Consider the following 24,920-nt stretch of genomic DNA (forward strand, 5'->3'; position numbering starts at 1 on the left):
ATATGCAGGCCAGCCATCTACATAACGTTGCTGCTGGCTGCTGCAATAATGCTACCATGACATTTTGCAATGCAGCCTTCTACGGCCAGCAGTGGACTATACTGCTACACATTGTGGCACAATGCAGTGTTTCCACAGCTGCCTACATGATGGGAAGTTTCCTTTTGTCATAACACACCCAGCCCGACTGAGTATAAATATCCCCGACTCACCCGGTAGCAGCACTAGCGGCACTTCCACCAGGCCTCGCATTCGAACAGCGCCTTCTGTGCTTCGGTCCTAGTTCAAATGTGTGACCTTGTAGCTAAAGCCTCTTCTGGCATTAGCTAGGTGAAGCTGCTGATCTGTGATCCACCAGGTAGCCCTGACAGTTCTGAGCCCTGAACTGGATCCACCGACACAAGGCCACCCATCGGGCGCTGTTGCCTTATACTCCAGCCGCTCTCCAAGAGTCCTGGGTTCAATCTCGCTAACTCCAGCCACCCATCTCGGGCTGCATGCAGCTTATGCCAACAGCACTGTCTAGCCACATCTGTGGCAGAGCTGACTCCCAACTTGCATTGGCAAGAGTGGCGTCACCAACAGCTGCTCTTCTGCTACCACAGCATTCGGCTGTCACAGTGTACTCACATTCCATCCTCTAGCCATGACCGCAGCCATCAGTCTCCTGTGCAGAAGTGTCGATTAATAAAGAATATTGCTGTTGAGTAAGTATTCTCAACATCCCCACTTGATGTGGTACTGGGCGTTCCTGTCCTATACCTCCTCACATGTTCCACTTTCGAGACAGGAGTGGCTGCACTGAATTTCTGGTGTCAGTGTTGCGGTCACAGGATAATTCAACCCCTACACAGTGGTGTCACGAGAGCCGATACCTAAGAGCGTCATTATGGAGCTACAATCTGCGGCATCACTTTAACGTGGTCAGTGAAAATGCAATGTTTTTCATGTGGTAAGAGTTAGGCAAGCAGCTGTTAATATCATGAATAGAAGGCACGGGCATTCCACTCCTGACTTTGAACTATATTCCTGAGGTGAGTCCACATGCTTGAGTGCCACCGTCTGGTGCTCCAGCTGCTCTCCGAGAGTCCTGGGTTCGACTCGAAGAAACTGCACATTTCGGCCATCTGCCTTGGGACACGTGCCATGTATGTCAAACCTGCTGTCAGACCATGCTTGTGGCATAGCTGACTCCTGACTTGCATCAGCAAGAGCACCCTCACCACCAGCCTCTGTTCTACTGTCATAGAATTCCACTGCCACAGTGTACTCAAGTACCGTCCACTAACCAAAGCTGGTTCCTGCAGACTTCAACCTTTTGTGTGGATGAACTGACTAATACAGAATGTTGTTGTTGAGTATCAACTCTGTGATCTCCACAGTGTGGGAAAATCCCATTCTACAGTTTCCTGTATCCACATATGCCACTTCGCAGAAAGGAGTGACCACCCGGCAACAGTGGCATCAGCGTAGTGGTCATAGCTCAACGCAACCACTACAGGTGAGATAGAGAATCAGCTGTGGCTATTTGAAAGAAACCATCCCGGCTATCACCTTAAATGATTTAGGGAAACCATAGAAAATCTAAATTTGGGTAAATGGTTGTGGATCTGAATCCCATTCCTCCTGAATGAAAGTTTAGTGTGCTAATCACTGCCCCCACTCACTTGGCTGTAGCTAAGATGTGTGTCATCTTTATTATTATACTTCCTGGTTCAGTCTCAACTCCATTTAAAATATGCGAGTGCACAAAATCTACATTTATTCACTAGTGCACGCATTTTTGACATTATTCTATCTGCATTTTAAGAACTATATTTAATGTTATGAAGTTTATGGTATACAAACACAAGGAAAGCTATCAGAAACTGAACTGCTACACTGGAATGAGGCTTTAATGTACAGAGAAATTTAAAGCTCATGAGCTCTCTTCCAAATTGAGACTCCTTTGGAAGAGCAGCAGCACCAACAGCACTACTACCACCACCACAACAACAATATTTTAACTGAATCACCTGTGGATTTTTAGAGAAACACTGTACAGTTTAGCTTAGATAATATAACAGCAACACAATTAGAACATATTTCAACCATTTCTGAGCAATAACTGATTACCTCATATATTTCTACCACATCATTCTCTGGGTCAGCACCATCATTTGTGACAGGAGGATCCCACTCTATCGTCATCCCCATATTCTGTACGTTGGTGGCTCTGACATTTTGTACTGATGACTGCACTGAGGCTTCTGTTGTAACAGCAATTTCTACATACTCATTACTTCCTGCCAGTTCGGAAACACCATTTTCAGCATAAACTTTGAAATGATATGTTGTTACAGGATTCAGTCCACTGATTGTTATTTTTGTGTCATTAAACACATCCTGCCAAAATAAAATGAAATCAGTAAATAAGTAGTAAAAGTTAAATGTACTGATGAATTCATAAATTGCTTCAAAATTGCTATACAGCAATGGTTCCATGTCCTGCTTTCATGAAAGAATGTAAAGTAATACTTACAGTATTTGGAATGTAAGCGACTCCAGGAACACAAACATCACAGTCCACTCTGTAAACAATGTCATCTCTCCCCCCTTGAAAGCTTGGCACATGCCATGATAACATGACAGTTGACTGGTCGACAAAATTAATTGTTACATTTCTTGGAGGTGATGGAGGTTCTGAAATGTGCAACAAACAAAAATATGGAACTAAGAATGAAATTTATTTATTTATTACATTATTATCTGTTACCTTTATGCAGGGTAATTCAAAAAGAAAGGGCAGATCTCAATTATTTACAAGTATTCCAGCCAAACTATAAAAGGAATAACAAACTATAAGTGTAACCTGCTGTAACCGCGACCGTTCCGGTTGCAGGGTGGGCAAGAAAGTGCGGCGGGATCAAACGGAGAGCGGCCCGCAAACAAACAAATGAACAGAAAGGACGGACACGAAACAACGACAGACGAGAGAGACCTTATGACGACAACATGCAAGAAGCCACGGAGTGACAGGGACAACCAAACGAATCCAAGACGCCCACTAGTAATGAAAACAAAGAACGGTAAACACGCTCTCTGTTGTCGAGGCGATATGTCAAGACTCACGCAATGATTAGACTCGCTGGCTGAGCGAGAGACAGGCGCTTAAATACTCTATCGAGGGTGCCGCTATTGGCCGCTGGAACCATGTGTTCCACTGTGGCGCCCTCACACTAAATGCGGGCCAGGAGGCGTGCGCCGCCACAGCTTACAGCGAGATGGTGCAGAGACCTATAGGGGTCTTTGATGTCCATGACATCTGGCAGGGATTCGAATTCCGCTGCGTGTGGTACCAGAATAAGAAATAGAAACACATTGTGCATGTCACTAGATAGAGGAAGGTTCAAAGCTTTCACACACCTGTGCTGTTGTTTTCTTGTATCAACATGGCGACTATACCACGAGATAAATCATTTTATGTGTTGGAATTTGTGTGAAGCCAATCCATTGTTCAAGTGCAACATGCATTATTCTGTTGATTCAGCAAGAAGCCACCTCTCCACAACCAGGTTTGTGGCTGGTATAAAAAATTATTGGAAGTTGGTTATATATGCAAAGGCACGGGTCAGCCATGCATGTCTGATGAAAATGTTGAGCATATCCGAGATATTTTTGGCATGCTAGGTCGACAGACCTTACATCTTGCCTTTTTTTAACATAAAAGACAGTCTTTGTCTCACTTATAGCGGCTACTCTTGACAACTTGAACTGTTGAAGCTGTTGATTCAATTAACAGACACCTGTTGATCCACGTGGGGAATGAAATGGACTACCATTTTTATGTTTCACAAGCAGCATATGTGCTCATGTTGAGTGTATGGTATACAATATGGTATATGATCTGTATGAACAAAACATGCTGACAGAGAGGGTGCTCCAATTGTGAATAAACTCTCTGAATTTGTGCGTTCAGTAAGAAACTCGATTACAGCCCACTGTTTCTCATGCACCGACAAAGTTATATTACACACCGCCATTATACATGCGTCAGTAACACAGAAATTGCAACAAAATACATAATGTACATCATAACAACCAACCAATCAATATGGGTGTATCAAAAAGAATCATCCAATTTAAAAAAATCATAACTATTATGTTGAGACGTGAACAACATACTGTTGGAAAGAGCAAACTCTCGAGGTTTCTTTTATTTTAAAATTCCTAAGGGACCAAACTGTGAGGTCATCGGTCTCTCGAGTTTTACCTGGTTCCCACTTCAATTCTAATAAGTTCTTGGCAAGATTGAGGATGATACATTTTCTTCCATGCTTAGTGTTTAATGATGAGGCAACATTCCATTTAAATGGACAGGTAAACTGTAACAATGTGAGAACATGGGGTACGGAACAACCACATGAAGTTGTACAACATGAGAGGGACTCTCCAAAATGTTGTGTGTTTTGTGCAGTTTCACAGGAAAAGGTTTGTGGCCCAATTTCCTTTGCCAAGAACACTGTTGCAGGAAGCTCATATCTTGATATGCTTAAGAACTTCCTTTTCCCACTGGAGACTGATACGAACAACTTCGTTCACCAACAGGATGGGGCACCGCACAAAGGCATCTGGAAGTGTGGGGATTTTTAAATCAAAGGATTACCGAATGATGGATCAGTTGCACTGGACCAAATGATTCAGCCTTGTATTACTTACCTCCAAGGTCACTGGACCTGACTGTATGTGATTATTTCTTGTGGGGGTTTATTAAAGACTCTGTTTATGTGCCTCCGTTACCAACAACAGTAAATGAACTGAGACATCACATAACAGCAGATGTGGAAGCTGTAACTCAAGATATGCTCACTGTAGTATGGGAACAATTTCAATACTGCACTGATATGTGCTGTGCATCTCAAGTGAGGCATATTGAACATCTACGAAAAGGTATGAAAAAAAACTTTTTGAGTTTCCTGTTCATCAAAAAACAAAGTTCATTGTATATGTTTATTAGTTTCAGAAATATAGACATGCCAAATTAGATGATTCTTTTTGCTACATCCTGTAGTATGCACAATGGGCAGTTGAGTAACTTCAACTCAACATACATCTGACAAATGCAATTTGGTGTATTACAACATTTATCATTCACATCACTGACACAGTAAAGTATTTCCAACTGGTTCACAGTTTGTCAGATGCACTTTGACAAGGCACAGTAATTACATATAAGAGAGGGTCTTGTATGACACCTTCATCCCATAGTCACAAAACCCATTTGTATGCCATCATCAAAATAACTTAGATCAACAATTTTACTGAAACTTGCAGGCAGATGAAAACTGTGTGCCTGACCGAGACTTGAACTCGGGACCTTTGCCTTTCACGGGCAAGTGCTCTACCATACTTGCCCACGAAAAGTGAAGGTCCTGAGTTTGAGTCTTGGTCCGGCACACAGTTTTAATCTGCCAGCAGGTTTCATATCAGTGCAAACTCTGCTGCAGAGTGAAAATCTCATTCTTGAAACAATTTTACTTCTTTATTTCATGAACTAAGAGTAACTACTGTAATACATAAAATTAATCCACCTCTTTCTTTAATTTATCCCGGGTCAAAAACCTTCAAAGCATGTACAGTCAATGAACCATGTCACTGAAAGCACTATAGCTACATCAATTCCTCCCATTAAGTCTGTGCTATGTAAGCAGACAGTGCAATGACCCTCACTGTCTCTCCGTTAATTAATAGTCCGATACTGGTCCTTTCCACATGTGGCATTGAAACCACAGCTGAGTGCATGTCTCACTAATTGAGATTAATCAACAGAGGATTTATCCCTATTCTCTACCTTTTTTATAAATGAAAACACTCAATAAATGTAAACCTAACCCCAGAAGGTGCATTTGAGTGTGATTATGAGATGAAAAGTAACCCAAAAAATAAACACCACAACCGCACACAAGAAGAAAATTAGATTTTGATTTATACAGGTGAAGAGCCCACTTCTGGGACACTGGAGGGGCACCAGCCCCAGATCAAATCCACATGGTGAATTAATGACACAGGCCGGTGTGCCAGCTGACCAAATGTCGATTTTAGGAGGTTTTCCACATCCAACGAGGTAAATACCAGGCTGATTCCCAAGTCTTGCCTCAGTTACACAATTTACAAACACTTCTAAAAACACTGTCACTCAGACCAGTCGGTGTACACTAACTGCAGACAGATGGGATGAAGAGATTCCTCCCTGGGGAAAGGAGGTGGTCGGTGGTGAAGCTGGTAGTAGCTTTAAAATGCCTTTGGAAGTGATGTCCCATCATAATAATAGTGTAACCAGAGACGTTCCATACCAGTCCCAACCTGCCATTGTCTGAACAGAGGGTACTGGAATGGATGGCTGCAGGTTTTCCCAATTTGTAGGTTCAAAATTACACAGAAGGTAGAGGATGTTTGTCAGAGTACTGTATTTTAAAATAAAGAACTAGTGGTTGAAAGAATATTTCAAGTACTACAAGGTTTTGGATGAGTAATATCAGTTGCCTGCTGCATTGATGTTGGAGGTTCTACCATGTCTAGGCTTAAGTTTACCACTGCTTACTGCTCATGATTAGTTGTTGAAGATGGAGCATTACTTGTTGCAGGAACTTGTAAACATGTGTTTAATGCATGGTGTAGGAGGATGTGTTGACCAGATGTGCAGACAAATATGTTTCACAACAAGTGTTATCCTAATTTGAAGAAATTTATCACCGTGGATACAAATTTACGAGAAAGTAGGTAGTTCAAGCTACAGAGAGTTGGCCAAGGTTTTCAACAAAGCACTGTTCACATAGTATAATTTGAGGACATGATGTTAGATTATTGTGAGAAGTTTCATCAATAAACACCCATCAACTTTCCTGTGAGGTGAAAAAAGAGTGGAAAGTACTAGTCGACTAACAATTATACCTCTATTGTTAACAATAAGTGCAATAGATTGGGCCAAATGATTTCAATCCCCAGTTCAATTCTATCAATGGATTATGCCGAATTTCTAGTTTCCATTCATAGGACTTCTTTTGTACAAGCGTCTGAACAATGAACAAACTCATTGTGTGGTTGGAAGGAGCAGTGCCATCTCATCAATAGTGCACTATGATTTTTTCCAATGGTGTAGCTTGAAATCACTGGTGTATAGTTCGCCCCTTAGCTGAATGGTCAGCGTGTCTGACTGCCATGCAACAAACTCGGGTTCGATTCCCGCCCAGGTCAGAGATTTTCTCCACTTGAGGACGGGGTGTTGTGTTGTCCTCATCATCACTTCATTATCATCAACACGCAAGTCACTCAATGTGGCATCAGCTAGAAAGACTTGCAACTCAGTGGTTGAACTTAACCAGGTGGGAACTCCTGGCCATCAATGCCATATGACCATTTCATTTTTACTGGTGTATGAAATCCCAGTATGAGCTGTCTGTAGGCTGAAGAATGAGCAGAGTTTGTGATGAGGCAAGTGGCATTTCCTGGAAGAATGCTACAACTCCTGTTCAGGTACACTAACAATCAGTTTGTTTCTAATAATATAGCGTGGTGATTTATGTGGAGTATCTTCCTGTGCCTTTTTTGTGATGATTATATTAGTTACTAAAATCATATAGTCACGCACTTAGTGAAATAACCAGTTATTTTGTGAGATGAAGTAGTGTATAAGCTTAGTACCTTACAACAGAATGTGCACAATATGCACAGAAGGTATTTGCCAAGTAGAGAGTGTTCAGTTTTTGTAATGTGATTAGTGCTCGTATTAAAAGAGGTGGCACAACAAGAACCATTACGTAATACTATGAGTCCCAATCAATGGACTGTTAATCTATTTAAACATCAATCGTGCCATGACAAAAATTGAGTACATCACAAAGGAACACCAAAATAAACCACTTTTATAGGAATCACTAAGGAAGCACACTTAGCAGTTTAAAAGGAAACCCAGCTTTATGAACAGTTCAACAAATTAGTAACTTGACAAATGATGGGCATTTTTATGAACAAAAAAATTTGTCAACATTATGCAAACTACTTCTTGCTGTAAAACAAAAGATCTATTTTTCTTGGCAGTCACTGGAAGAAGTCTGGAAACACACAAAATATTCTGACAGGGAGCACCAATATAATTTAATGTTGATAAAAATACTTGATACAAGTAACAAGATTCTGAGAGGAAGACAAAAAGTTTTTACTCATTTAATAGGAGCACTGCTGAAGGGCCATTATGGCCTTATGAAACAGCCTAAGGGAACACCTTGTGACATAGATGGATACAGAGTGTGGGAATCACCTACTCTCTCTTCAGTTTCCTGCAGGCTTTATGGACTGATGAGGAATTAGCTGACTGAGTCTTAACCACCTCTCTAATTATACAGATGACAACAGGGGTAGTGTGATACAAAATTTAATGGAGCCACTGTAGAGTATGCAGCGAGACTGGTAGTCATCAGTTGTAGCCATTACGAAGTTTAGCTTTCATTTTATTTCTAACAATTAGTTTCTCATCTCATTGTATTCAGTTCAGGAAACTCTGTCATCTGTGTACTTTAATCCTAGAGGTTTGGGACCCCTTGTATACACAATAAATTCTTACTAAGATAAGAGGCTATATAAAATATTTCACATTTAATGTTTCCATTACCCACATAAAATGTGCTGCCTCTCATCAAAAGGTGTTTTCGTGAAGCTCCAGGAGGCTTGCAAAATTGTATCAACAGGTAATAGCTACTTAATAGGGAGTGCAGTGGCAAGTGTAGACAGTTGTTACAAAGTGGGCACTTTAAACCTCCCTTCTACCTGTATTTCTGACTTTCAGTTTCTGACCCCGTTCCACCTTAACTCACTGAAATTTGAAAAAAGTTGGGTTTTTGAGAGGGTGCATTACTCTCTTGATGCCTGAGCTGGCCTCACACATGTTCTGTTGGGGACAGATATCGGGATCTTGCTGGCCAAAGAAGCACCTCAGCATCAAACAGATAGTCCATATAGATGTGTGCCACATGTGGCCTGTGGTGTCAGGCTCGATTTCTCACATTGTGAGGCTCAAGGTTGGCACCACCAGGGTCTACTGGAAGCACAGCAACCAGCCAGTGCAGTCAACCACAATGCGGCTGAGGGCTACACCTATGAGGAAGCTTTGCAGCACTTCTGCAGCTGGCTGTTATTTATGTCTGGCCTCAGAACTCTAGACTCAGTCTGTGTTCAGTCACAAGTCTTTTAACATGGAGCTACTCGAATGTGTCATCAAATGTCAGTGGACAAAGTACTGTCCACGTAGTCTATGCAGCATGTCTCTGCCTACTTACTGTACCGCACACAGAGTTTTGTGTTAAAAGTGGATTTATGCCCACCGCTGTGCCATCCCACATTCGAGCCACGTCTACTAAACAAGTAATGTGTTTTTCTTCAATAATAAACAATTTGTTTAGAACTGTGTCACCATTATTTATTGTTTTAAGACAATGTTTCAACAACACTGGTGATGAATTGCTTTGGAACCTATGGTTATGTGTTCTTACTCCAACAAGTGGCAACATTTCGTTTACTGTGTTTGTGTGCTCTTGTTGAATTATCATGCCTGATCCATAACCAGAACTTTCTCTGTCACAATCTGTTCAGTTACAGGGGCAGCAGATTCAACTACTGCTGCAGAGTATCACCTGACTGACACAGGTAGTAACCATGTCACAAATAGCTCCTTCTGCACCTAAGTTTCGAGAATTTGTTGATCAGCAAGAGAATTGGGCCAAATACGATGTGCAAACTGAGGCACACTTCTCTTTTTACAGCATACAAGGTATGCAGTACAAAACCTATTTTATTGCTGATGCGGGTGCTGAAGTATTTAATTTGTGCCCTAAATTATTCCCAGACTCTCATCTGGAGAACATAGATTACGTGTCATTAATGGTGTGACTGGATGCATACTTTGAATATCAGGTGCATGTCACAGCTGCCCATTAGAATTTACTTTGATTACAGAAGTAATCTGACCAAACAAACAAACATTGGGTAGCTGAATTGTGAATTCAGATGTTCTTGTAGACTTTCACACAGTGACGGGTAAGCTCCATGATGCTTTACACAATACTAGGATGTCCTGCCCACAATGCTTCAGTGTGCACAACTGTAAACAGTGTCTGTGCAGGGAGGCTATGCGTTTTTCTTGTAGCAAGTACAGCCGCAGTCAATCCATATGTAGCATCACACCTAGCTGCAGTCACATTCCTGATCGCAGCTTTCTCCAATGGAAGTCAATTCCATATTCATTGAGACTGAGCAGATGTGTCATTCTATAGGACATAGGACTGTAGGACCGAAGTGGTGTCTTCCTACATGACAGGTTCTACTGACTTTGAACAAAACCCTGTGCAATTATAGTCCGTTGAAAAAAGAGGCTCTACTTATTATTTATGGAGTTACCAAATTTCAGCAGTACTTGTATGGGAAATGCTTTCTTCTTATCATGCAGATCACAGGCTGATGACAGCTCTGTTGAGCCCCTCCCAAGTCTTCACCCCCATGGACAGCTACCAGTATGAGCTTCCGTACAGGCCCACACCTCACCATTCCAATACTTAATTGTTTTGTCTTGGTTACCAGAGGGTATCGAATCAGCTTTTGATTCATTTGAGGATTCCTGTTTTCACTTAGATTCCCGGGATTTCAACACACTTCTTGGGTTTCCTATTGACTACTGATTCACAGCGGGTGAAACTGCATCTGACCCAGTTCTATGGGTGGTTCTGCAGTGTGTCCACCTCGCAGTCTAAAGGAGATACACCACACTGCTGATGCGCTTTATATTTTCTGCACTGGCACGCTATTTCTGTGCATATGGTGGTTGTTCTCTCTCACATGGAGAATGACAATGTGCAAGTCCTGCTGGTCCCTCAATCATTCCAGTGGAAACTGCTGCATTTGCTCCACAAGGGTCATTGGGGAGGGTGCGTCCCAAGCAATTAACTACACGCATAAGTTTCCCTTTGTCCTCCATACACAGTACAGTACAACTACTAGTATGGTGTCACCCCTCACCTCAATCTTTTGTCTTGAAGGATTGCTCAATGTTGCTGACAATGGACCACAAATCATGTCAGCAGACTTTCCTCGATTTTAACAGGTCAATGGCATCCAGCACATCACACCACCACCATGCCATCTAACAATCCAATGGAGAAGCTGAACATTTTGTGTGCACTTTTAATACACAAATGGACAGGCTGTGCCTCTCCCACAGACGAGATAGGTCTTCAAAGAAGCTTATCTCATCCTATCCCTCCTTGCCACGAGATGGAAAGGATCTGGTGGAGTTTCTGCACGGTTGTTGACACCACACGTTTCTTCATCTCTCATGTCTGCAGCAGAAGCCCTACATTCTGCCGCACCCAACGAAGTTTCAGCCCCAGGAAACAGTGAGTTTCATGATGTCTGGCAAGGTGCAGTGGTGGGAACAAGGTGTTGCTCCAGATTTGTTGGGTAGATTTATGTATTCTATCCAAGGTCTGAAGGGACTGCACTGGCTTCATCAGAAAAAAAATGCATGGTTACATGATCTGCTGCAGTTTCTTTGTTCCCAGACCCAGTGCTCTACAGGGGTCTGCAGTAGAAGCTGTCTTTTCTGTCTCCTCACTCACCACGTCACCGCCTCTGGTTGAGGCATCCACGAAAGTTGATGTGCAGCATCCAACTCCAGCATCGCTGCCTGTTCTACAGCCTGAGCGGATGTCCGTCCAGGGGTCATGTTCAGTCATTCACCAAGATGCCCCAAAGGATCCAGCTGCCATCAAGGATGGTCCATCAACAGCATCAGCACCCTCAGACACGAGCAGTTTTTCAGCTGGTATTCCTGACCATTCACAAGGTAGATACTGGCATTCAGACAGGGGCCTGCCATCAGCCATAGTCACAGATCCTGTCCCCTCAGCAATGTCTGCCTCCTGAACTGCGTCTATCAACGCCTCAGCACTACATGGCAATGGTGCAAAGTTTAGCAAAGAGGAATGTGGTGTCATCAATATCTCGCATCATGAGGCTCAGAGTTAGCACCATCACAGACACTACTAGAAGCATAGCAGCCAGCTAGCGTGGTCAACCACGAGATGACTGAGGGCCACACCTATGAGGAAGCTTGGCAGTGCTGCTACAGCCGGCTGCTATTTATGTGCAGCCTCAGAGCTCTACGCTCAGTCTGTGTTCAGTCGCAAGGCTTGTACCACGGAGCTACTTGAGTGTGTCAGCAGTGAGAAAGTACTTTCTGTGTAGTCTATACAGTGTGTCTCTGCTTACTTACAGTACTGTACAGTCAGTGAAGAGAGTCTTCTATAACAAATACTTTGTTTAGAGTTGTGTTACCATTCTTTATTGTTTTAGGGCTGAACATTCCTACTCTCTAGATGTGACACAATGCAGACAAGCACTGTGCTGGCATCACGATACTGTTGCATGGGAGGCAATACAAGAGGATGCAGGATGTCTGTAACATACAATTGTGGTATCAGAGTCCCCTCAATCACCGCCAACCATGACCGGAAGTTATACCTGGTGACTCCCCACACTACTATACATCTTCAAAACAACAGAAGAATGAGAGCTCTCTCCAGGTCACCACCATATTTGCTGGTGATGGTCATCGGGGATAGTGCAGAACCACAATTCATTGCTGAACACAAATTGCGGTATCATTCATCAGCAATTCTTGCTTCTTGGTCATTGAACTATGCCAAACACAGCTGTTTGTTTTGTGGTGTTAACGACAGTCTACAACTGAGATTGTAATTCTCTACTCAGGTTGCTGCTAGTTACAGGATGGGATGAGGCACTATGTTGCAGGAAGTTCATTATATATTCTCGGATGGCAGGTATACATGTGAAGGAATAATGATGTGCTTGATTCACAATATTGTGATCCTCCCTTGTGGTGGTCAGTTGAAGTTCAATGTTGAGTATTGTTTCCATGCAGTCCAACATTGGGCCACAGTCACATCCAAATGTTGCACAAAACTGGAAAGTATATTTTCTCCCAGATGAAGACACACTTTTTCCATGTTAAGTGGCAGTATATTTTTCCTCAGAACTGTAAAACTTATCAATCCTTTGAATGGTTATGGTTTTATACATGGGTGTAGAATTTCCTGACACTTTAGGAAATGAAACTCATGGGGAAAAAAAACACATTTTGGAAAGATTTCTGATGTGCAGCAACATATACGCTGAATATTTTCATATTACGAAAGTATGAATTTTTATAACATGACAGAATAGAATTCATGAAGTACCAATATGTAATGCCTATTAGGCATACTACAAGCAAAAAGCTTTAAGTTAGAAAATAGTTTCACATTTCATTCATATGCTCCAGTTTCTCGAAAAGTAGTAGTACAAAATTTTTATATAAATTTGGCATTGTCATATTCTTCCATAACTTGGGTGATGTCCCTGTTTCTTCTCCTTCCTTGTTATAACAAACAGCCTTGTCATCACTAATTCTGTAACTATTCCTGCCATTGAAACTTCCTGGCAGATTAAAACTGTGTGCCCGACCGAGACTCGAACTTGGGACCTTTGCCTTTCGCGGGCAAGTGCTTGGTAGAGCACTTGCCCGCGAAAGGCAAAGGTCCCGAGTTCAAGTCTCGGTCGGGCACACCGTTTTAATCTGCCAGGAACTTTCATATCAGCGCACACTCAGCTGCAGAGTGAAAATCTCATTCTGGATTCCTGCCATTGTCAAAACTTATTCGCCGGTTAACTTCACTAACCCTGCCAGAATCACTGGTTTAGTTACCCCGCGATTAGTCTCCGGGTAGGCGTTGTTACATGCTCATACAACGTGTTTTCCGCACTACTTCCAGAGCAGAACTTAAGCAGCTGCTAGCTAGGGACTGTACAACTGGCTCTTACTAGTGTAGCAATCTGGCCAAAAATTTTCTGTCAAAATTTTATATTCTTGGATACACTGAAAAGATAATATGTAACATTTCTTACCTGTTATTCCTGTTAGTCGTTTATATGCACTCTGGTAGTCGGAATCTACAGATTTCGTAAGTAATTGTAACAATGTTAATCATTCGCAAACCTAATCAACTACATAATCAGACACCGTTTGGCATTCACCCGTTCGGCTTTACTCCACTCAGCTCGTATAGCCCCGTCCCCCTTTAAATGTGGGAAAATTTATCTCTAGGTGCGACGAGGATTCCCCTGGCAGAGGCATCATGTATACTATGCATGCATTCTAGAATTAACGTATGATTCATTCACAAATCAACTTAAAATGTGTTCAAAAACCAGCAAGGATGCATTTCAAAATCATATGAATTAATCAGTAGACCAACGTGCACTGGATGCTAGTTGCTTTGTGAAACTAGGTTTTTTTCCTCAAGAATATGAATTTGGTGTCCCCCCCCACCCAAAAAAAAAAAATTTTACCACCCGGGTCAATACCTCGGTTTGCATCCATCTTAATGTGTGGATCTGGTCCAGGGTGATTTTATTTTCTTCCAAAAATGACAAAAATATCTGTGGGTATCATTTTGAATCCATGTATAAGGATTTTTCTGTCTGTAAACTATCCTCGAATAACCTTCCCAATCAAGCATACCATTGTGCCCTCACTAACTGGTTTGAGAAAACGGTAAATTAATTTTTTGGGGAAGCAAGGATTTGCTTTACTTTCTTAAAACTTTCAGAGAGGGATCGTCATCTTCTTGGCCAAACAGTAAAAGACTGCTTGAAATATCACTGCGGCAAGACCACTGGCACAATCAGGTATTAGCAAGTATAAAATCAGTACACATATGCATAAAACAAACTAAGTGTTATTTTCCTCCATGTAGCTGTTTTATATAAGATAAAATAGCACTGTTTTCTAAAGTGCACTCAACAAATTGAATAATACCACTAGAATACTTACGAGTACAGGGCATAGTTTTTGGGTCTTTCTCTGCCCGATAATACTGTGGATCACACTGACACTCACTAAATCCATAATCAGATGCCTTGCTATGGTTTGGGCATGGCTGACAGGGCTCATCTCCAGTGATGTGCTTGAAAAATCCAGGTGAACATTCTGTGGAATATTAAAAATCACTATCACTTTATTCTCTTCATAAATTAATAAAAAACTGACTTAATAAGGGTTTCATTCAATTTCTAAGAATCACCTACAAATAGAATGACAGGTAGAAAATTTGTAAAAGATGAAGGATGGAAGATCAGGTGTTAATGTCCTGTCTACAGTGCAGTTATCAGTGATGGAGCACAGGCTCATTTATAAAAAGGATGGAGAAGGAAATCAGTTGTGTGCTTTATAAAAGAGCCATCCTCAATATTTGCCTCTAGTGGTTAAAGTAAACCGCAGGAAAGATAAATCTTAGAAAACATAAATCTCATGGCTAGATGGGGGATTTAAACACTGCTGCTCCTGAACGTGAGGCTAGTGCTTCAATCACAATGCCACCTTGCACAGAGTATGTGTTTAAGGTGACCAAGGTGATCAATCTTCTGTGAAAGAGGCTCCTTCATACAAGGCAGTGTCTGTGTGAACTAGTTTACCTATACATAGTTTTACAGACCTCCATGCCTTCAAATATGGAACTGTGGGTGTCCTAGTTTATAAAGATGACACACTGGATGCTCACTTACACAATTATACCACTTGCAATAGGCGATTGTCCTACAAGACAACAATGTTCCACCACACAACTCATTTTATGGTCAAAACATTTTCAGCAACAAACAATTTGGCACTCTGAGTGTCTGGCTCTATCTCCTAAACTGAACACCCTAAGTCCCATTCAGGAAGTTTTCAGCAAGTGTTTTCTGTGCACAGACTTCCTTTCCATATCCTTGCATACCAAGAAGAGCTTTGCAAGGAAAATTACATGTGGAAATGTAGGGTGCCACTGTCATTATCACATGCTTCTCCATGTACTGTATTACTGCTTGTAATATATTAAGCAGACAAATCCATTTTGTAAATTTCAAGCATAATTTATTTGCCTGTGATTATTATTTAAAATTTTATCTATGCTGTGTCAAGTGTTTTATGTTTTGGCTACAGTAAACCACGTTTGACAGAAGACTTTTTGAATTATCATCATTTTTGTGCTTTTCTCTTGATTTTTGGCAATCAGTTTAAAACACAATTACTGAACTTCTATGAGCCATGAAAAATTGTTATAAAGTCATAGTCAAGTATCACATACAAGCAGATGAGGAATATATTTCTTCAATTTGATAAATACCCAATAACCTGTTGAACGGACAGTTGATTGTTTTACAAATGATATCAATGTGTAATAGGAATTTGAAAATTGTCTGACAACATAGCACAAAAGATACTACGATAAAAACAATGAAAGCATGTAAATGTTACACTGTACAGGAGGAGAACATGTGCTGATAGGACAAAGATGGGGAAGGAAATCGGCTGTATCCTTTACAGAGGATCAATCTCCCAAGCATTCACCTAATTCTAGGTAGCCGGATGGGGATCTGAATATTGCTGCTCTCAGAAGCAAGACCAGTAGCAATGTACATAATCTTATGATAAGTTTTATCAGTTAACAGAAGTTTCGGTTAACACAAATTATTAAGATTTTTAGTCTGTTGCATCATTAGATTGTTTCATTTAACACCAAGTTTCAATGTTTTTCTCTTTTTTTTCCTTTTGTTTCTCTGCTAGAGTTGCATGAGTAACACTGCTTGACAAACGCAATCAACAACGACAACAATCACGACACCAACAGAGTGAGCCATAAGATCCAGTCAGCCAATGCACTTCTGTGTTCAGATATGCTTTTTTTACCTTAAAAGAGAGGTAGTACGAGTAACAACTTCACAGTGCTAAGAACAAAAATGTTGAAGCTTTAAGTCTAGAATGATTCAACTATATGCACACTTCCAATGTATCTTTAATTGGACCTATAATTCAGTCAAAAGCAGACGAGATTGAAAGAACCTTAGACACTCAACATGTCTGATGTGCTTGTGGTTGGCTGTACTGGCTCCAAAAGCGACACTCAGTTTCATCATTAGCGATTTGTCAAGAAACAAATAAGGCTGATGAAGAAGAAGCAAACAGCTGGTTGCATCAGTTTGACAAAATGAGAAAAAGTATGCCTCATGTCATTTCTACAAGATGGACAAAAATGGATTTTTATACAACCTTTTCAAAACATGTACCCACAAAATAAAAGGTGACAAGTGCCATTGAGGAGCACACAGTAAAGAATGTTTAACTGTTGTACTTGTACATAGTTCAGATACCAGTGATAAACATCATCCTTGGGTGATAATTAATTCTGAAAAACAACCATGTTTTATGAACATAAACATTGATACATTACTTTGCACCTATTCTCACCTTATGAGAGCTTGGATTGATAGTTCATCATTCTGTAAGTGGCTTCTTCATTTTAACATTTGAAAGGTAGTTCAGAATAGGCATCATAGGACATTGGACATGTGTAATATGCTGTAGTAAAACGTTGCTAGTGAATCATTCCCCTGCAGCAATCACTTCCCACTCCAACTCTACTCGCACCGTGTCATCATGGACTCGCCACAGCCTACTGTTCACTTGTTTATCAGCAATCAAGTGGGGCAGCGTCTCTCCGAAAGCTGCCTCAAAGAATAGGCTCTAGCTCCTTCACTCACTGTCTGCGTTCAAAGAGGCATCACTTTTTCGTCAGTCCACATGCTCTTGGTGTGTAGTTCAGATTTACTCTCCTTCATATTGCACTACCATTTAAGTTGTCATTTTGGTTATTACTGTGGCTATTATTCTGGTTTTGATTCTGTTTACTATTGTGGTTAGTCTTCTATTAGTTCTCAAGAATGTTGAAAAGAAAAAATACTGAAAACTGTGTTTTCAATGAGGAATTGGAGATTAAGTACATTTTTGTACAGAATTCCAATGAGAAACTGCTATGTTAAATATGAAAAAAGTGCTTAAATTAAAAACAATGGTAGTAATCTTGCTTAACATTTCCCTTCACTCCATAAAGCAACACATGGAAATTACTCTTGCTGCTGAACACTTTAAAACAGTTGCTCTGCTACATAACACTGGAAGTCGAATTCTTGATATTGGACATAGCATACAAAAGAAACTAAACAATTTCATTACAAACTGTTGGTACTATTCTTTGTGTGTGGAGTAGAGTACTGATCAAACAGATTTATGTTAGTCAACTACTGACTTTTATTTGCCTAATAATGGACAATTTTCCTGTACATGAAGAGCTGCTTGCTTTAATTTTGTTAATCACAACAACAGGATTGGATATTTGTAACACAGTTAACAAGTGTATTGACAAAATTGGTGGTTCTAAAATGTGCTCTGCTATTTATACCGATGGTGCACCAGCTATGACCACTGATGACTTCGTTGGTCAATTAACAAAAATGGAATAAGCTGTTCAGTGTTTCATTGCATTATTTGTAAGGAAGTGCTATGCGGAAAAAGTGTCAGAAAGTTTTCTGTAGTGAAAGATGTAACAAAAATTATGAACTGAATATGCAGAGGAAATCGAGCACTATCTCACTCAGAATTTAAACATTTTTTGGAATAAGCTGACGCAGAATACAGAGACATACTTTTTCATTGCAAAATTTGTTGGTTGAGTGCAAGAAAATATTTAGTTCATTGTTTTGCACTTAGAAAAGAACTTCTCCAGTTTTTGAGTATAGAAATAAAATGGGATACCATACCACCTGAAAACAAGCTGAAGTATTCACTTTATTATCAATATTAGCATTTATGAAAGACTTTACAAACCATTTAGATACTTTGAATTTGCATTTGCAAAGAAATTTCTGATATCTTTATACAGATATTAGTGCAATTTCCCCAGTTGCTGTGATTGGAAACATGAATGGGTTTAAAATTTTTGAGATTTATTTCCCTTACTGATGAAGTCTTCAATGAGTTTCACAATTGTTATAAAGATTTTAAATCATTATCTTTCATAATCCAATGAAAATTAGTCTTGGAAATGTTTGAAGTTATCTTCAAGAAGAAGTATGCGGTTTACAAAATGATCCATTCATGCTATGCAGAACAGAAAAAGATGCAGCAATTTTTGAAGTCATGTCACTATGTTGGTACCTACAACTTGCCGACTTCACTCTTCAAATAAAATCTTTATTCAGATAAACATACATTTGTGAAAGTACATTTACTTCAGCAAAGTACATTATATCTGCTCAGCATAATGCAGTTATCAATGAGTCATTGGAATATCTACTACATTTTGCTGCCACAAAAATTGAAATTGATACTGCAGAATTTGTCAAGATCAAGTTAAGAAATCAAAACATAAATATTTAAATATGTCTTTACTGTCAGTACAAGAGTTTGAGACAAATAATCAGATAAAAATCAAAATTTTAGTAGATTGCTTCCTCTGAAGTTCACATACATGGAATAGATTGGATCTACAATCCACAATGATTGATAGTCATCCCTGCAATTGGCCAGCATGTGGCTATGACTGTGGCAGGGCCACAATGGCACCACAAGGGTCAAGATGGAGGGGAAAGAATTCGACAGAAGGGAATGGTTCGTGGACCCATGCTTTGCCAGGGCAGCTGTAAATGGTTAACATGTACAAAAAACTATCCCAAAAATAGAATGCCACTGTAGTATTTTTCATCCTTACCCATTGTATTAAAAAAAGCAATCACATTACACTCACTTCAATATTCACATCCCACACCACATAATATGTCTGGTTCTGTCTGGGGTTGCCATTTATTGCAGTGTATGTAATGTTCATTGTTACAGTTTCACTCAGTTGAGATGCATAGCTAGTGTTAGCTTCCCACAATGCAGGTAATAGCTGATACTCCAAATGTTGTGAGCAAGATGTCTGGTATGCACACAGTGTTTCAAGTACACAGTAAAAATGGCTCGTAAGAGGGGGAAGTACCAAGTACTCATGTGGGATGGATGTTTGTTGCTACTGCTATTAACATAACCTTATTTACGCAAATCTAATGCACACTTTTTTTTAACGATATGCAGTATTCAAAATTGGGGTGCAGATAAGATTCAACAGCACATTACATTTGAATAAAAACTTGAATCCATCATTCACTGGCAACGTCATTGCAACTTAAGTATTTTTCCCCACATTACAATGCACTGTCGTAATTCTCAACTTTGGTACATTGATGGCTTACTACTGCATAGTATGTTTGCATTAGGTAGTCATGAAATGGAAGGCAAGCAGAGAAGAACTTTGTGTGATGCTACTTTCAAATGTAAGGAAATTCTTTATGCTGAAAAATATGGTAACAGGAGGGCTGGTCGAGAGTTCAATGTAGCTGAGAGTTGCGTCTGCTTACTAAAGAAATGGAAACTGGCATTATTTGATAGCTGTGGCTGGGTTGATTGCTTTATGAAACAGGTGGGCTTATCTCTACAATGCCGTACAACAGCATGCCAAAAGCTTCCATAGGATTCTGAGAAAAATCTTCAATAATTTCAGTAATATATCATCATGCTTTGGAAAGAGAAGAATTTTTTAAAAGACCAAACAGGCAACACTGATGAGATGCCAGTTTGATCTAAAACCACATAACTACCTGATTGATGATAAGGGAACAAAAGAAATTACCATTAAAACATCAGGATGTGAAAAACAGTCCATTACTGTAAAGATGGCAATCACAGCAGATGGGAGCAAACTTCCTCCTTTCTTAAACTTCAAGTACAAAACAAACCCGAAGATCTCTAAAAATGAAAAGCTGTTCGCTGACGATGGCATTGTTTGAAATCAAGAGAAAGGCAGGACAATGAAACTTGACTGCTTGTATGGCTCCAAAACATATGGGAACTCTGTCTTGTTGAGCTTTCAAAGCTACCATCAATGCTTTGTCTTTATGTATTTCATGGTCAACTCACTAATGATGTAAAAACAAAGATCCATAGCCAAGTCAGTGACACTGTCACTATTCCTGGAGGAATGACTTCCGTGTTACAACCGCTGGATGTTAATATAAACAAAACTTTCACAGGTTACATTCAGGAAGAGTACGAAAAATGGTTTTGCGATCCAAACTGTGAACTGAGTCCACGAAGCAAAATTAAGCTTGCTGTACTCCACATTATTGCACGCAGAACTTCAGCTGCCTGTAAAAAAATTGAAGCACCAATGATCATAGACGCATTCAAGAAACACAGGATTTCAAATACTCTGTATGGCATGAAGGTGAAGTGCTTTGGAACGACATCAAGGATCATGGGGAAAGATGAAATGATTCTGTTTCCAAGGACACCAACAATGACGACATTAGTGAACAATGACGAGTAACACCTGTAATTTACGGTTGCATCTCATGCAGCTAATCAAATTAGGCATTCTTTTTTAGTAACGACTGTGTCACTTAACAATGGGTCACTTAAAAACTATTGTTGTTTTATCGTTCACGTATACATCCATTGATATGTAAAATAGACTTAGCCTACCAGTGATGTGCCAAAAAACTCTTTTTTATTATTTTAATTTTCAAAATTGGAGTGAGCACTACATTCAATGGTGCATTAGATTCACATGAATACAGCATGTGCACAGTTATCAGCAGGAAAACTATATGGGAAAGCTCCTCAAAGTAATCTTCATCATTTTGTGTGTTCAAATAGTTTGACTGATATTGGTTAAAAGAAACACATGAATCACCTAGTAGTTGCAAAGATGTCTCACATTGGCCGAATGCCAATTAGTAAATGTGCCTTTGTGCACTTATGTTAGAACTGTACCAGTAATTTGGCCTTCAACTGATTTATTGGGTGTTGGAGCATATCGCTTTGTGCATCATGGGTCATCAGCTTGTTTGGAACGGCAATTATAATTAAGTTCAGAATCATTTCTGTGCTTTTGAAATCAGAAGTACATGTTATCCTAAGAACTGTAATATTATGTCTATGCCAAGACAATATCTCTTTCAAAGTACTCAGCAGCTCAGAACATAATATCTTGAGAATATTGCAGGTGAGGTGGATAGCTAAAAGTACTGAAAGTGGACTGATAGGTCTGTGTAATGAGCTTTATGCAGTCCTCAAAACTGCCTCCTGTGAACTACAATGTGATTTTCTGTCCGATACTTATCATCACATTTCCAAAAGATGGTAGGTATGGGGAAGAGCTATCAGTAGGTATGTAAATGTTATAACAACGCAAAAATTGATTTTACACTAGACAAATGTAAACTGAAAAAAATCATTGGAACAGTAAAGAGCTCGGACATCCAAAACGGAATCTATATACACTGAAGAGCCAAAGAAACTGGTACACCTGCCTAATATTGTGTAGGGCCCCTGCGAGCACACAGAAGTGCTGCAACATGGTGTGGCATGGACTCTACTAATGACTGAAGTAGTGCAGGAAGCAACTGACACCATGAATCCTGCAGGGCTGTCCATAAACCCGTTAAGAGTACGAGGGGGTGGAAATCTCTTCTGAACAGCATGTTGCCAGCCATCCAAGATATGCTCAATAATGTTCATGTCTGGAGAGTTTGGTGGTCAGCAGAAGTGTTTAATCTCAGAAGTTTTTTCCTGGAGCCACTCTGTAGCAATTCTGGATGTGTGAGGTGTTGCATTGTAGTGCTGGAACTGCCCAAGTCTGTCGGAATGCACAATGGACATGAATGGATGCAGGTGATCTGGCAGGATGCTTACATTCATGGCAGCCATCAGAGTTGTATCTAGACATATCAGGGGTCCCATATCACTCAAACTGCAAATGCCCCGCACCATTACTGAGTCTCCAACAGTCCCCTGCTGACATGCAGGATCCATGGATTCATGAGGTTGTCTCCATACCCATACACGTCCATCTGCTCGATACAATTTGAAATTAGACTCGTCCAACCAGGCAACATGTTTCCGGTCGACAACTGTCCTTTCCAGTCGACAACTGTCCAATACTGGTATTGACAGGTCCATGCGAAGCGCAAAGCTTTGTGTCGTGCAGTCACATCAAGGGAATACAAGTGGGCCTTCGGCTCTGAAATCCCGTATCAATGATGTTTCATTGAATGGTTCACACACCGACACGCTGACGGTGCAGCATTGAAATCTACAGCAATTTGCAAATGGGTTGCACTCCCTCATGTTAAAAGATTCTCTTTAGTCATCATTGGTCACGTTATTGCAGGATCTTTTTCCAGCTGCAGTGATGTCGGAGGTTTGATGTTTTATCGGATTCCTAATATTCATGGTACACTCGTGCGCCGACTTTAATATTACGTTCAAAATCACTTAAATCTTGATAACCTGCCATTGTAGCAGCAGTAAGCAATCTAACAACTGCACCAGACACTTGTTGTCTTATTTAGGCATTACCGATCGCAGCACTGTAGTCTGCCTGTTAACATATCTCTCTTTTTGAATACGCATGCCTATACCAGTTTCTTTGGTGCTTCAGTGAATAACAGATAAAGATAAAGAAAGATTGAATGTGTTCCTGTCTCGTGGGTCATGGTCTTTTGGCAGAAGAACAAAGCCGAACGAAGGTTTAGAGGTGGTTATGTTCTATAATAAAGGAGAAATAAAGAAAAAAGTGTTTTATCTTTTGTCAGTTAGCACAGCTTACATTACAATTTTCTACTGTTCTTGTTGGCTATGTCTGATTACTTTTCATCAAATCTGGTAGCATTCTCTCTGATTCTGGAGTTCTGTTATTTTTCTGCTCCACCAATGAACCATTACATTTTTGTTTATTTGAAATCTCTTATTATGTTATATGTTCCACAATTTTTGAACTGAGTAAGATCGTGCAGTGGTAGTCACATGCTTCATCTCCAGGATTAGTATTTTCCATGTTTTTTACAAATCTCCAAACATGAAATTCAAAATGGTTCCCAAGAAAAAATTCCACGCACAACTTCTTTCCCTATACTTGTCCAATATGAGATTTTGCTCTGTCTCTAACGACCTCTTTGTCAATAGGATGCTACACTCAACAACAATTTTCCTTACTCAAAATTCTTGAATTATATTTTCACTTTAAACACAACATGATGTGTATAGTACATCCCGGTTCTATTTTATCATGATTTAAATTGTTATGTTTCTTCACTTATTACTACTATTAATTTGTTTTACATCATTACTCTTTTCTTTTTCTTCTTAGAATTGTCTCATGGTTACAGTGTTTCCATATCATCATTTCTACTAAACTAAAGGCACTAACATGACAATTATACTAGACAACATCAACAGGACATGCAGTTATTTTTCTTTTTCTGTACCCGTATAAACACTACACTTAAGTTCAGATACATAAAATAAAGGCCCGCATAGTGAACATCTGGAACTAAAAGAGAAGGAACTGTTATTCATTTATCAGTTATAATGTCATGGTAAAAAAGAAAGCTGTAATTTACCATCCAAAAATGGACTTACGTGCACAGGACTGTTTCTCCACTTTTGCTTCAAATCCAGCTTTGCACTTGCATCCTCCAGAAGGCAAATACCACTTCCCATCACCTTTGCATAAATAGGTTGGCATATCAACTTCTTCAGAATTTTCAACACATTTCCCAGTAGCTCGTTCAATGAATGTCACCTCTTTCCCAGTGGGTGTTGTTGGAAAGTGAGCAAAATTCACAGTAACTTCTGGGCATGTCAGATAATAAACCTACAATAAATTAAATACACAAGAAGTTATCCTCATACATCTTTCACAAATACGAAATTAAGAAACAACATAGACAATGTAGCTGTGTGTGTGTGTGTGTGTGTGTGTGTGTGTGTGTGTGTGAGTGATTCATATTGTGCACGCATGCACATGTGTTCTGTATTAACTCTATGAAGAACATCATCCAAAATCTTTCCAATGTTTCCAGTCTAGTTTACGTGCCTATCAACTGTATGGTGAGTCGATACCTTTACTCCTTATATT

At 40.0% G+C, this 24,920-nt stretch overlaps 1 protein-coding gene across 4 annotated transcripts in view; it reads right to left on the minus strand.

Moving 5' to 3' along the window:
- The window catches only part of LOC124554825 (ephrin type-B receptor 1-B), a 345,617-nt gene that overhangs the window by 111,985 nt on the left and 208,712 nt on the right, over positions 1-24,920 (minus strand). For all 4 annotated transcript variants that reach the window (XM_047128489.1, XM_047128488.1, XM_047128487.1 and 1 more), the window contains exons 6-9: positions 24,422-24,656; positions 14,918-15,073; positions 2,522-2,682; positions 2,116-2,385 (exon numbers count right to left, since the gene is read on the minus strand). In XM_047128489.1, coding sequence (XP_046984445.1) covers positions 2,116-2,385; positions 2,522-2,682; positions 14,918-15,073; positions 24,422-24,656 — 822 coding nt within the window. The remainder of the gene's footprint in view (positions 1-2,115; positions 2,386-2,521; positions 2,683-14,917; positions 15,074-24,421; positions 24,657-24,920) is intronic.

Source organism: Schistocerca americana, chromosome X (assembly GCF_021461395.2).
Source record: "Schistocerca americana isolate TAMUIC-IGC-003095 chromosome X, iqSchAmer2.1, whole genome shotgun sequence".
In the NCBI taxonomy this organism is placed as follows: domain Eukaryota; kingdom Metazoa; phylum Arthropoda; class Insecta; order Orthoptera; family Acrididae; genus Schistocerca; species Schistocerca americana.